Source organism: Halictus rubicundus, chromosome 1, assembly GCF_050948215.1.
Source record: "Halictus rubicundus isolate RS-2024b chromosome 1, iyHalRubi1_principal, whole genome shotgun sequence".
NCBI classification, from domain to species: domain Eukaryota; kingdom Metazoa; phylum Arthropoda; class Insecta; order Hymenoptera; family Halictidae; genus Halictus; species Halictus rubicundus.
The window spans coordinates 6,825,438-6,841,000 of NC_135149.1; the positions used below are offsets into that span (position 1 = coordinate 6,825,438).

The 15,563-nt window shown below is 35.4% G+C and overlaps 1 protein-coding gene across 4 annotated transcripts in view; it reads left to right on the plus strand.

Annotated features, from left to right (window-relative positions):
- Pgant9 (polypeptide N-acetylgalactosaminyltransferase 9) overlaps positions 1-15,563 on the plus strand; it is a 537,713-nt gene that overhangs the window by 483,099 nt on the left and 39,051 nt on the right. For all 4 annotated transcript variants that reach the window (XM_076786727.1, XM_076786738.1, XM_076786719.1 and 1 more), the window contains 4 exons: positions 171-340; positions 7,431-7,744; positions 9,797-9,995; positions 12,032-12,201. In XM_076786727.1, the coding sequence (XP_076642842.1) occupies positions 171-340; positions 7,431-7,744; positions 9,797-9,995; positions 12,032-12,201 (853 nt within the window). The remainder of the gene's footprint in view (positions 1-170; positions 341-7,430; positions 7,745-9,796; positions 9,996-12,031; positions 12,202-15,563) is intronic.

Consider the following 15,563-nt stretch of genomic DNA (forward strand, 5'->3'; position numbering starts at 1 on the left):
ACATTTCACTATAGTGAATATTTTCGACAATTAGATAATTATCAAATTTCGAATCACCATTTTGCCCTTTTGATAAATCAAACGAATTTTCTGAATTTTGGAGAATTTAATTGGCATATTTGAAGCTTGACAAATTTTATTAATTTATTTCTATACGTTTATCGTTACAGGTGCAAAGAAACAGGAAGGTACCTGAAGGATCTTCCGCCAACAGCAGTGATAATATGCTTCCATAACGAAGCGTGGTCAGTATTGTTAAGGACAGTTCACTCAGTTCTGGATAGATCGCCGGAACATTTGATTCAAGAAATCATCTTGGTGGATGACTTCTCCGACATGCGTAAGTGAATCTACAGTAAATTTCTAATCATTCAAAAATTCAACATTGCCTCAAAAATTCATCTCTAAACCTATTTATAGATTTTCAATTCATCGCTAAACCTATTTCCAGATTTTAAATTCATCTGTAACACTGCCTCTACCCCGCCATCACTAATATAACACAAATATTTATTCTTACATTTTTAACGAAATTTCTACTTATTATTATTCTTAAATCAAAATTATACTGGACAGTATAAATACCTATTCCCTGCACTATTTTTTTTTTTACGAAATTCCTACCGTTTGTTGACAGAACTTATGTTGTGTGATATACAAACAATTGATAATAATTCGACCTACTATTAGCACTCGAAAGGTAGAATATTATACAGAAATATTTAATCGATTTTCTTATAAACTGGTACAAAAGTGTGTTTTTAATGAAGTGCTTTTAATAAGGAATGGAACTGTGCATACATGTACATAAAGTTTAGAAAACTGCATTTTTAAGGAAGAAAGCTGAGTAGAGAAAATTGAATGTGCTATTAATCTAAATTTGCTAGTAAATGCCAATTCCTCATGTTTCTAAAAAAGCTTGCACAGGAAACCAAAGAAATTAATTATATGAATCATATGAAAAGGTAAAAAATAGCGATTTTTGATTTTGTTAACTATGTGCCCCCACTTTGAAAAATCTGATAAAATTATATGTTAATAACCCATAACTTCTGCAAGAAATCGGCATTTCAAAATGTTTTATATTTTTTAAAATTCGGTTTCGAAGCTAAAAATTCTGAAAAATTCATAGATGTGCATTATAATAGCTAAAATATGTCAGATTTCTTTCAGAATTTTCAATTGGAGAGAAGAAAAATTTGAAGTTTTTAGTATGTTTGACAAGGAGTCTCCAATTATTTTCCTATAAGCATAAACAACTGCTGTGTTTCAGAGAACAATTTAACTCTATATTAACCCAAGCAATTTCATTAAATTTTCCACCGGCGAACGCGACGCGTTGAAATCCTCTGATTTCTTTTTCAATTATTCCGAACGGAAAAACGAGTCGATGCGTCAAGTATCGACGAGGACAGAGTTCGAGTAGAAGAGTTTCGTTATGCAGTAATAATAGTTGCTCGAGCGAGCAAGCCTGTCCCTATTCAGCCCGGTGATTCGTTATCGCGCCGATGTTCTATAGCTCCGCGATAGATCGATTAATCGCGATCCATCTCCAGCGTGTGGAGCGGGGTCCGCGAGAGCACCGTAACGATCGGGTCAACGTGAATAGAAGGGAAAGCTTTCGCCGACATGTTTCGCGTGTACTCGGGAAATTCCGACAGGTTGATACATGCCAACGACGCCGACACGTTGATACCTTTCCACGGACTTCCGTTCGTTCGTTCGTTCGATCTCGCTACCTCGCATGATAGTCAGATTTGTCTGCGTTTGACGCGCGAACTTCAACACCGCGGGGAGCAAGTTTATGGGGCAATTATTATTTTTCTTCCATCGCGAAATACATGGACGAAGGGGTGGTCCCTTTATAATTTTTAATTGTTAGGACCAAGACATTTAGCGGACGACGGTATAATTTGTTGCGTCTACTGAATTAGCAACACAAATTTACTCTAGATGTTGTCTCTCCTGATAAGAATTGACCCGAAGAACAAAAGTTGTTCCTGGTCTGATAAAAGAAATATTTCCTGCGAATTAAATGAGTTCAAATATTGCGTGCTCGAATATACTCGATAAAAGGTTCGTAGAATCGATATTCGTTAGTTACATTGCTTAATCATCGATATTTATAAAGATAAAATTCATGTAAAGTTATATGGTGCGAGAAAGAAGAATACGCGTGCGATTTTTACGTATATAGAAATCAATTTTTATTATTTATTGATGTCAACATTTTACCAAAAAAATGATTTTGTACGATTTCTGCTAGGGGGCCATATTACTTAATAAATAATATTTTTTTTACCTCCGCCTTTTATCAGGTGTCATCTTAATTTGCCTACAATCAGGACTATCGTCTATTAGCATTATCATTTTATTTATATGTTTATTTTCGAAAATTCAACTGATTTTTTATTATAATATTAGGCTGTCTCAAAAATTTCTTTCGCAGTGTGCATGTTTCATATTGTTATATAGCATGAGCATACACATACAACGCGTTCATTTGTTTATTATTGTCTGAGCTTCCTCTTACGTGACCATGCCATTTGCTTTCTTTAAAAAACGGTTCTGAATTTACATTGTTTTCACTCTTGCAGAATAGAAAAATGGTGGAAACATAATGCATGAGAACATAAGTTATTGGTAACTTAATTACTTAAGCTGTTAGTAACTTAGTTGCTTAAGTTATTTAGTAACTTAATTGCTTAAGTTACTCATAATAACTGTCAGTTACAACATACACAAATTCACGATCCTTCGCGATCAAATTAAACATTTTTTTCGTACTGCAAAAATACAACCGAAAGTTCTCCTAACTTCGCTACTAAATATCCTGAAGCTCTGTTAGATATTATCACTCAGACTAGATTAAAACTTGAGGGATTAAGATACTCGCTGTAGAACTTGTCTACATTGTAACTTCACACTATCTAACAAATTGAACTGGAAGATTTATTGAATATATTCTTGGGCGAAATACATGAAGATCTTATGAAACTAATTGTAAGCAGAGCCTTCATCACATATTTGTGTTTTAAAATGCAAATACAATAATGTAAATGAAATACTGATAATGCATTAAGTAAGATTATTTCGTTGAGTATATTGTAAATAATTCAATGTGATTTTAATAACTAGACTGCATTATGATCTGCAATAGGATCTAGTAATGACGTAACACGAAATTAATTTTCACATATTCATATACATATTCGTATACAAATTCGTATACAAATTCATATACATATTCATACACATATTCATATACGTATTCATATACATATTCAAATACATACTCATATACACATACATATTCAGATACATATTCATTGTATACATACTTATACAGGGTGTTAATTTTAACTCGAGCATCTAAATTATTTCCGCTACTATTGGAAGTAAGAGAAACGACTAAATGGGATATACATGGTTTTAAAGCGTGCATCTGACGATGATAACAAAAAATCCTGTGTAGGTCATTTTAACGGTTTTTTCAAAGTCATCGCATGTTTCTGTATACTAACATGTTTTTTCTTTATAACGCGATGTGGTGGTCGCCGTCAAGATGAGTTCAACGACCTAGACACCATGACCATGAAGTGGCCTTGAAAGCGAAAAAATCAGTTTCAGTTGTCAATGGAAGGAGAGAATGCAATAAATCAAACCACCACCATTTTTACATTTCTATCACCATCTCAAATTTCACTCGCAATAAAAATGATTGACAAATTATTGAAAAATTAAAACTTCTTTGTCTCTAACAATTTCCTACAAGAAATAGCAGATCTATATTTATTTGTGAAGTATATATAGTAAATTGTGTTTGAAACGTTCATCAAGAGTTTGACTCGTTACTATATGGCAATGGCTTGATTAAAAAATGCTCCACTTCGCCGTGCCGGAGTATTCTTCTTGAGCAAATAATTTAAGCAAATTGGTTCGATACATCGTCGAAAAATGACTCGATCGGTCGAAGCTCGAGGTCGTTCAGACCTTATTAATACACCTGAGGATCGAGGGGGGTAGATAACCGTCCGGCAGGAGTCGCGTGTAACAAAGGGTGAAGAAAAATAAAAATCGCAACGGAAAGGCCGGCGAGATTAACCCTTGACAGGGAATAGGGGATGGTGTGGTGTGGTGGAAGCAGCATGGCGTGGAGCCCGTGAAAATCCCCTTAAAAGCTCGAGATAAGCTTCCGCGTCGGGCGGAAGTGCGGCTCATAAACATGGGTACCAACACCATGGACAGCACCTGGCGTGTCCTATTACAAGCCGACTGATTGTTTTATCGTAGGAACGACACAATAAGCTCCTTTAACCTTCTCTGTACTGCTTTTATCAGTTGCGAAGGCTGGGGTTGCGTGGGTGTAAGAATAATGCTTGACTGACGCGGCACACTAAATTTCTGCTTGTCCTCCATTTTTTTTAGTGACCAGCTGCAGACTACGAATCTCTATACACGTATAAATTTTTAGAAATCAGGAGTGAATATTTACTTTCGATATTGAATATGTTAATTTATTCTTTGGTACACTTTATTACGTACATTATGAAAGAATTAAAATAATGTACGATTATAACATAAATATTTATAGAACAGTTTTGTAAATATTCTTATAATACTTGAATGAATTTTTATAGGTTACTTTTTAAGCTACTTAAAAAATCCAGTATGAAAATAATTTATGATTTAGTACTATTAAAATCAAAGTATCAATCACTGAATCGTCATTTTGATTAATCACCGTGAAAATAAAATATTCATACGACAAAGAAACGTTGAGAAACAAAATTGCTCACAAAAATGTAACACACTTATTTTTTTATTTATTAAGAGCGTGAAACGTGAGAAAAACGAAATTTACGAGTAAACAAATAGTTCAACCATTTTATTTCTTTTCGTCTATTTCTTCTTCGAAAAATGATTTTTAATCAATTTATTCGGAATTAATATTTCTCTGAAACGGAAAATATTTTAATAATGAAAATCACAGTACAGTATTATTTTAGAACAAAGTATTTTCCCTCGAAAATTTCCCCGAACATTAATATTGTTACATACACTGTAGCATACCATACGCCTGGAAATATTCCGAAGCAAAATAGCTGCATGTAATAGCCAGTCGCGCAATAAGTGTCAAATTTCATTCACAGGCTTTGATCGAACAGTTTGCAAACAATGTTCGATGCTACATAATAAATGAAGAGGATGCTTCGCCACGGAAAGCTGTAATTAATTTTGCAATACTCGATTCACTTCAATTACGCGAACGCCGGAGTTGGAGGAATTTATTAGGAATTAATTGCTGCAGCAATTTCTGGAAGTTTTCTGGCAAATGAACCTTATTCTTCGTTCTTTCATTATGTTCTCATTGTTCCATGGAAATTCCAGCATTTTATGTATAAGATTACCACGAGGGCCTGGCTGTAATTTCCATAAACAAAAAAATAAGCTTTTTCTCCGAACAATAAATACGATCTTCATTATTGTGGCACCTATTTTTATTCTTATTCCATCTCATTGTGTTGAATTAATTTCATAAACTATAAAATAATTTTTGCAGCAATATAATAGGGAAAAGAATGACGAATAAATTAGAGTGAATATTTAATTTGTTTGCACTACTATACATAAGGGACCCAATTACTGCGGGGGTACCAATTACTATGCCTATATTAATTATTTTTAAAGCATAATGAATATTAAAAAAGAAATATATAACACATATATTAACTGATTTTAATGAAAAAAATTGTAATATCTCTTTTCAAAGATTCATTATGGTTTGAAACTAATTAATATAGGCACAGTAATTGGGTTCCCTATCCTAAAAATATTATTGTCAGCGAGTTTTAACTTATTGTTTTTACTATATTTCACTGTTTCAAAGAGCTAATAACAGCAACTAAATTTTCGATGTTGCAGAAAAGTTATTGTTCTTCATAATTGAAATGTGGATTTTTGTACGAAATAAAAATTGCCTGGATCAATCGCAGAAAGCAGGGATTAAATAAAAATTTGTTCTTTCTTTTAACAATATTAATAGAATAAAAATAACGTCCACGTACATACATGCATACATTTTTTTGCACATTCTTTAAATGTTTTTACTGTTCCCCATTTGATCTACTCGATTTTGTTGGAAACACGTAGCAGTTTATTTCTAATCGATTTTCGATAGAAAGTAATTTGGATAGGAGGTACAAAGTAAAAGAACAACTCGAGTTATTAATTTGCTATCTTTCGGAGCATTTCGTCATGGAAGTGACCACTACAATATGACAAATTCGCTAACAAAGGGAACAAATATTTTTAAAAGTAATTTTTGTTTCCCCGTGGATCTTCTTTCGCGTCGATAGATTTATACGATTAAAAGCCAGTGAATTCTAGCGGAAACCGTCCTTTGTCCCCGATTGAAACGTTTATTTCTCGTATAATTACGTGCCGCGAGTGCGAAAGAATCAGTAATTGGCAAATAGTGTTTAACGATCCTGAACATGATGTGACGCGTCACGTGACACGTCGATATACCAGCACAGACATTGAATTTTAATTAAAACGTTTCGCACAACCGTTCTCTTTGGTGCATTCGATAACGCGCTTTTAATGAATTTTTGTATCAAGCGTGTTATTAAAAGGCAGGGAAACAAAAGAGGATTGTTTGGAGAATTTGTCAAAAAAAAAACCAAATTTACGGATTGTCGAGTGTCGCGTTGTCAGTTCTGTTCGAATAATTCGCCTGTCCCGCGAGGTTAATCGATGCATTCGTTTTCAGCGCCGGCCCTCGAAATCCCTTTATATTATCCGCAGTTAAACTAAGCTCCTTGGATGGGGCCACGGAGGTTTTAGTGGAGTTAGCTTAATGAAGAATAAATCTTCGGCGACTGTTAATTATTACTAGCCCCCCCCCCCACTCCCTTCTATAATCGTTAGATATGATTTGTTGGATACCAGTATTTATACGAAACTGAAGATCTTAATTTCACGTGACCATATTCTGCATACTTGGGATAAGGGATCAAATTACCGTGGGGGTGCCAATTACTGTGCCTATATTAATTATACCCATTTTTAACCCATTGCACTCGAAGCTATTTTAACGCCAAAACGAGCATTTCTTCCGACCTAGAATATTGCCATACTATATACTCCTTTCATGTTATACATACGAAAATGGTGCAACTGACTCGTACAATACCGAATGGTTTATTAATTTATTAATTACAAACAAATTTAATAATGTAAAAAATATTTTGAATAATGATACAGCAATTTTTAGTGGTGCCTTACAGGCGCCATTCGAGTGCTAAGGGTTAAAGCATAAGGAATATTAAAAGAAAGATATTAAATTTATTCATTAAAATCAGTTAATATATATATGTTACATATTCCTTTTCTAATATTCATCTCCGACGTATTCATCTCCGCAGCGCATCTCCAACGTCAACTGGAAGACTACATGATGAACTATCCGAAGGTGCAGATCATTAGGGCGCAAAAACGTGAGGGCCTTATTAGAGCCCGTTTGCTCGGTGCAGCAGCCGCGAAAGCACCCGTGCTGACATATTTGGACAGCCATTGCGAGTGCACTGAAGGTTGGCTGGAGCCACTTCTCGATCGCATCGCCAGGGATTCCACGACGGTCGTCTGTCCCGTGATCGACGTGATCGACGACACCACGCTCGAATATCACTGGCGAGATTCGGGTGGCGTCAACGTGGGTGGTTTCGATTGGAATCTGCAAGTAAGTGAAATTCCCCCTGCTGTTATGTCGCTATCAGAAAATAATTTCGTACCCGGGGGCCCCGCAATGCGAAACTATGCTGGGAATTGTCGAGTTCGATGCTAGAAGTGTCCTAGTTTCCAAAGGAAATTTCCCTGGAAATTTTGCCAAATACTACGATCTTAAATACTCTGCGTAGTCAAGTTACTTTGAAACTATTTATTATATTGAAAAACTTGGAATTTCTTCTTTGGGGTTCTACAAATAATTTTAAACAGATAGTCAACCTCTTCATATTTTTAATCAGTCTAAAAAGGATAGATTGTGATCGTGAAATTATTTTATTATAATGAAAATCTTGGAATTTATTTTTTGGGTTCTACAAATAATTTTAAGCAGATTTCCAGCCTCTTCATATTTTTAATCAGTCTAAAAAGGCTAGATTATGATTTTGAAATTATTTTCTTATAATGAAAATCTTGGAATTTATTTTTTGGTGTTCTACAAATAATTTTAACTTGATTTTCTGCCTTCTCATATTTTTTATCAGTCTAAAAGGGATAGATTGTGATCGTGAAATTATTTTATTATAATGAAAATCTTGGAATTTATTTTTTGGGTTCTACAAATAATTTTAAGCAGATTTCCAGCCTCTTCATATTTTTAATCAGTCTAAAAAGGCTAGATTATGATTTTGAAATTATTTTCTTATAATGAAAATCTTGGAATTTATTTTTTGGTGTTCTACAAATAATTTTAACTTGATTTTCTGCCTTCTCATATTTTTTATCAGTCTAAAAGGGATATATTGTAATCTAAAATATTCTATGCAGTGAAATTGTTTTGGAACTATCTATTATATTGAAAATCTTGGAATTTGTTTTTGTCATGCACTAAAATGTGTCTACCCATTTTTGTCATAAATGCATAAAATCCGCAGTCTAGTAATCACTAAAGTTCATCACTGACAAATTTCATTTTTAGTAAAAGAATTATCATTGATATGAATAATTTTACTTTAACTAGTGCGCGGAAAATTTTCCCCGAAATGTTCTGAATAATATTCACGTTAAAATGTGAGAGAAGATAACTTGGACATTTACTGTAAGCGAAATTAAGTAAACATATTTTACTTAGCAGTGAAAGAGTGACAGGATCGTGTTCTGTCAGACACGGTAACTTACCAGATCATTATTTCATAAAGTCCGACTGCTTAAATAAAAGCTTTCAGAGCGTGCGCATATTTCCAGGGCTTTTGATTCACTTTGTGATATCTATTAAACGAAAATATTTCAGTGCCATTACTTTACTAAACAGCTATGCAACGATGCAATTTTTCGGATTAAACTTATAAACAGAACGATTCATTCAAAATGCACAGCATTCACTAAAAGTACTGCATCGTGAATTAACTGAAAGTTGAAATATAAATTAAATTCAACACTCATGAATAGAACCTTCAAAAAATTAATTACGTTGTAGAATTTCATACAGTTTATTTATTAAGTGTATGAATTAGATGTATTAGATAATGCTGACAAGTTCCATTTATTCAGATTTGTATTCTTTTTATCTCAATATGTGCTTGAATAAAGAAGATTGGGTAAAAAGTTCTTGAAAACGTTTCTATAATTTCTATAATTACAAAACAAAAAATCAGAAACAAATCATTTTGACTAATCCAGCAGTTCTAGTGTTAAAATAGCTTTCGTTCTAGTGTAATGTAGAATTAAAAAATAAATGTAGTATAGCGTCACAAATTTTATTTTGTCGGAATAGCTTTAGGAAAATGGCTGCCACGTCTTTCGTTTAAAATATTTAGCTCAATTTTTCAGCAGATACTATTTAACTATAATGCAATCGGAGGTGTATATTGATTTCTCAAAAGAAAAATAATTTTACATATAAAAAAATTGTCGAAATAAGGTTTAATATCTCTAAGGTTTTCCTTTTAAGGTTTCTAAGTATCGGGATAAATTAGAAAGAGATTGTGGAAAGTAATTATGAAGAGCAGTAGTAGGTAACAATAGAAAATTTTTCGATTTTCTCATGGTTTCATAATTTTGTTATTAGTTCAACTGGCACGCGGTACCAGAAAGAGAGAAAAAGAGGCACAAGAATTCCGCGGAGCCCGTGTGGTCACCAACTATGGCTGGCGGCCTTTTTTCGATAGATCGAGCTTTCTTTGACCGCCTTGGCACGTACGACAGTGGTTTCGACATTTGGGGCGGCGAAAATCTCGAGCTTTCGTTCAAGACTTGGATGTGTGGAGGTACGTACACGATACCGTAAAAACTGCTCCCGAGAAATTGACAGAAATGAACGAAATCGAATTTTCCGCCGGAAAATCCTTTCGTCTAGAACCATAAGAAAAATTCATTATTGCTGCACAAAAAGTAGTTAAAAAATAAGTCTTCCGAATACACCAGACTAAAACGACTATTAATTTAATTGAATTCAATTTATTTTTCAAGGGGACTCGAAAAGTACAACTTAATTAGTTCATTTAATATTGATTCTCACTGGCTTGGTGGATGAAAATCAATTTTATTATACACAATAAAAATGGAATAATTTATTATTATTATTATTGTTTATTGTTTTAATCCACGTAAGGTTTATATAGCATATACAATACAAACTATGCAATATATAGTTATATTACAGTATGACTTAGTGTGTAACTTACAATTAGTTTACATTAATTCTGTTAGGTTACAGTCACCGTATTGAAATTAAATTTAAATTGAGCATAACTTCATACAATCAAAAATAATTTTCAGGCCTTTAATATCCAGGCAGAATAATTTATTGTTATATTGTTTGTTCAAAGTTGTAAAATCAAATAGTTGCATTTATATTTGGTATCGTGAAAATATGGAAGTTCATTAGATTTTTCTTTTCGAGATATGCGTTTTTATTATCGAATTGATTGATTTATTATATTTTTCTTTTAAGTTGGATATCAAATTTCCTTCGATTCAATCCGCAAAATATTTATACCAGAATTACCGGAACTGTGCGTAAAGGTGAAATATAATTTGCTCACCTCCGATAGTCTGTAGGCAATATTGTTCCAGAGCTTCAGTAATTTAAGACTTTCATTTCCTTCCTTAAAACTGAGGAAGAAAGCCTTTGTTCAGAGCTTTGATAGTCTATAGACAATATTTATTCAGGTCCTTCGGTAATTTAAGACTTTCATTTCCTTCCTTAAAATTAAGGAAGGAAGCCTTTGTTGAACTTTTGTAGTCTATGGACGATATATATTCAAGATCTCTAATAATTTAAGACTTTCATTTCCTTCCTTAAAATTAATTCAACACTTGTGAGAGAATGCATGCTTATACTATACTTATACCTCTACTTTGAAGACAGTCTTAATTATGAACCATCTGCTGAATGAAGCTAACGTTTTAAAATTATATTAGACTTTTAATATTATAGAAACTATTTAGAAGAGTAAATATTTCCGAAAATATACGAAAATTTAAATAAATTTTTCTGCAAAGCTAGATTCGTTTACCAGACGACGCGCAATGAAAATTTTGCAAAAATTTTGTTGACAACAGACGATACACAGACATACCGTAACCGAGGAGACCAAGAAAAATCCGGCCAAAGTTAATGTTTAAAAATACATATCTGAAAGACATATTTTATCGAATATCTTGGAAACTATCACAGATAGAGCGATAATTCACAGGACAAAGTGATGCAGTTTTTTTATAAAGAATAGACCTGCGCAAACAGATTTCAGTATTTGTTATAAATATTGCCATACAAAGCTGAGGCGAGTACTAAAAATTAAACTCAGCTCAAAATCGTGCGGAATCGTTTTGTCCAGCTAGCGCCAAGAGTAATCGAACCACCGAGGAGACTTAATGAAATAGTAGAAAATTGTTTCGAATGAACGCTATTCATTCTTCAGAAAATCCTGACAAAGTGGTTGCTATGGTATGTTCTTGCGGCGGTCTAAGGGCGCCGTTGAACTGTATCAAGCCGTGGAACGTAGTTTGAACAATCCAATCTCAGCCGACGTAAATCCACATCAGGGCATAATCCCTCTCGACAACCAATAACGCTTTCGCTCGGGTAGCGGAGATTTTTGTTCCACGGACCTACCGCGGATACCCCGAAAAGCTTAAACCCGGAAACAGCGACGGGATCACCGGGTTGGCCCCGGTTGTATCCAATCCTGGAACCCCGGGGTCCCCCAGCCTGGTTTCCGCGGAATAAACTTGTTTCCCCGGCAATCAGCCGTTTGCCTCCGCGGGAAACGTACGAATGAGATTCGACTTGCGGTTCCAGGTACCCTGGAAATCGTGCCGTGCTCGCACGTGGGCCACATCTTCCGGAAACGTTCGCCGTACAAGTGGCGCAGCGGCGTGAACGTGCTCAAGAGGAACAGCATAAGGCTGAGCGAAGTGTGGCTAGACGACTACGCCAAGTACTACTACCAGAGGATAGGTCACGACAAGGTGAGCACTTCTCCTCTGAGCAACCTTTTTCAGAAAGCTCATCCACCCACACCAACACCACCCTCCCCCTCTCCTCACACTTTGCGTTCCAACTCGTCATCTTGATTTTCCTTCCTCCAACTTCCTCGAGACCGATTACGATGGGGCAACGTATGCTCTTTCACTAGAAAAAACTGCTACCGGAAGGGAAATTGCTACTTCGCGGAACCGAACGTTTTGTTATACTGCTAGGTAACCGTCGGCTTTGCTTGGAATTACGATATTTCGAGGAATAAAGGAAATTGTATAGGGTAGTCTCAAATTTCATTTATTCGACCAAACTTCACTTTGGCAAACCAGAAATTGTTAATTTCTTACGACATAATCGTATACGTCTTGACGGGAAAATGCCAAAAATCGAAGTTTTAATGCGAGGAATCGACTAGTTTGAAAGTTATGTGTGTTTAAAGTTGAGCGATTTTAACACGTTAAACGCGGAGCTTGTATCTATGGACTTTCCGTTCACGCTGGAAGTCACCTCTTCGAGTCGACCAATGCGTCGTCTAAACGAAAAGTTTAGTCGGTCAAGCTCGTTTTGGTGTGTGCTCGGTATTGCACATCGTTTGATGAGCAGAACCGCTGGATGGCAGCACAAGCACGCGCTAATGTCGATGACGTACATTTGCAAGCGTGTTCGGGCCGGCCCACAGTGGTCCCAAATCGCCAAAACGTGGTCAAAACCTCACAACTTATTAAAAAATTATCAATTCTGCTTGAAAATTGGTATTATGCCGTTTTTGGGGTCGCTGAAAACGAATCTGAACTTGAAATGAGAAAAAACAAAATGGCGGATCCAATATAGCGGACATATACATTACAAAATTATTGGTTCTGCTTGAAAATTGGTATTTAGCGTGGGTTTCAGCGTGGGACCGTGCGAGACTTGCAACTTTTACTCTAAATCGTAAAAATTTATGCCTTCACTTTTACTCTTTCTTTGCATACACAGTTATCAGTTAACAACAAACATTTGGCACTAAAACCTATGCAACTTACCTCCACAAACAGCATCCATAATGCACAATTAAAATCGAAACGTTTCAACACAATTTGTACACTGTGCACTTGAATTTCGCAATGCGCTTCACAAGCTTAACAAGGTATGGTCTAATGAACTCGAAGTTTGGACTGTGACTGTTGGTCAGGTATAAAAAAACGACCTTCTTGCTGTTTACCCCCACTTAGAAACACTCTTAGAGTAACCAATCCCATACTTAAAACTTACCTAGCTGAAAGTTCATATTTTAGGTTTTGGCCCCGTTTTCCGGCTTTGGGACCACTGACGGCTGGCCCTCTCCGTCCCCAACGATCTAATCCCAACCAACTTGAAATAAATAATTAATTATACAAATTAAATCAATTAAATTAAATAATTAAAATATAGAGAATCATATACGGGATCTTAAAGAGAAGGTATAATCCAATTACTGTTCGATGACAGCTTGTCCTCAGTAAGTGACTGAGCGCCAGTGAGAGACCGTTTTCAAATTTTATATTGTTCTATATAAAATGTCTGCTTTTTAACAGCAACGAAACATTACATTTTTCTCAGTAGAACACGTGGACGTGGACGTGGACTTTCTCCACGAAGTGTGTGTAACAATCGCATTAATTAACAGCGAAATACGTGACAGCTTGTCCCAGAACAAAGTGTAATCGCTCAACTTTAAACACACATTACTTTCGAACTAGTCAATTCCTCGCATTAAAACTTCGGTGTTTCGCATTTTCTCGTCAAGGTGTACAGAATTATATGGTAAAAAGTTGAATATTTCTGGGTTGCCAATGTGAAGTTTAGCCATTTATTCTATTTTATCTATACAGAATGATTGCCGTGCGAAGATAGCGTAGCAATACGCCTGTAGGTTTAAGATAGGAAGCACCTTAGTGAGAGGTTTAGAAAAGCATATCATCTTCGCCGGAGGGTTTAAAATTCCCAAAGCAGTACAAAATTAGTAACTCGTACCTGCATGGCACGTAGCGTGCACCTAAGTCAGCTAATCGGCAAGCATCTTCGACAGTACAGCAGAAAATTGGAGGCCACGTTCCTACAGTTAGAAAAGGGCCCTTATTGCGCCGGAAGTGGATCATAACCCTTCCATTAGGGTAACATTAAATCCCCCGGATCGTTCTTTAACAACATCGACTAACGGTGGTAAAGCTTTTTTGTCGTTCGTTAAGCGTATCTTACGCGCATTAAAAGCGGAATTCGGCGCGGGGGTGGCCGGCATTTGTGTTTCCATTTGCGTGTGATTTTATTGGGCAGCACATCAGAGTGTACTTGGGCACACGTTCGTCGGAACAGTTACGATAAGGATTGACGATAACCGGGGTCGATGATGGAGAGTAGTGTAGACCGAGACTCGTCATAAAAAGAGGGCCATAAACGTGCCAAGCACTCTTCGGGATCGCTCGCGTGTCCCGGCTTTCTTGAAAGACGCTTCCTTTATCCACGGTCATAACGATCTATCCTTTATCCTGGCAGCTTGTCCTTCTGCGACGGGAACCGATCGGGCAAGTGGAATGATAGGATAGAAATAAATCGTCACTCCCTCCCCACCGCGCGCACGTCAAATTATATCGTCGGAACAAGTGGCACTCCCGGACCACCTTCGACGACATTTTGTAAAGGGGACATGGTCGTGGAAACATTGTGTCTCAAATGAGAACTGGCGAGCGTACTGAGCGTGCGGAGACGTCAGCAACTTCGGTTTTTTCATTTTCTAGGGGAGATACATCAATTTTTATATCGTGTTCTCCCGGAAGTAATGCGATTTTTCTTTCATATTTATATTACAGAAAGTGAAATAGAAATATCTCAGCCACTAGGATAAGGGACTCAATTCCTGTGGGGTGCCAATATATATTAACTGATTTTAATGAAAAAAATTTAATATCTCTCTCTTTTTTTAATACTAATTGTAACTTATTAAAATGACTGGAGAAAACAAAATTTCTATTTAGCTCCTATTTCTTACCATTAATGTAGAGCATATTTATTTTCCATAATGATCTGCAGGCTAATTATAAATAAATATGAATAATGAAAGACTATTTAAACATTCTTTGAATATCTGTGGAAGCCACGTACAAATTATTTGTATAAGTTTGGTGGTATTGCTGTATAACTGAAATTTTTAAAAATAATATCGTATTTTTTATTTTTCTTAATAAAATAGTTAAGAAAATATTGAAACTTGAATTGGTTTCATAATTGATTTAATGAAAAAGCATTGAATTAATTTGTACACTTAATACTTCTGGAGTTAATGAGTGCTGCCGTTCATTTATTGCACATACATACGTCATAAACAGATGTTATG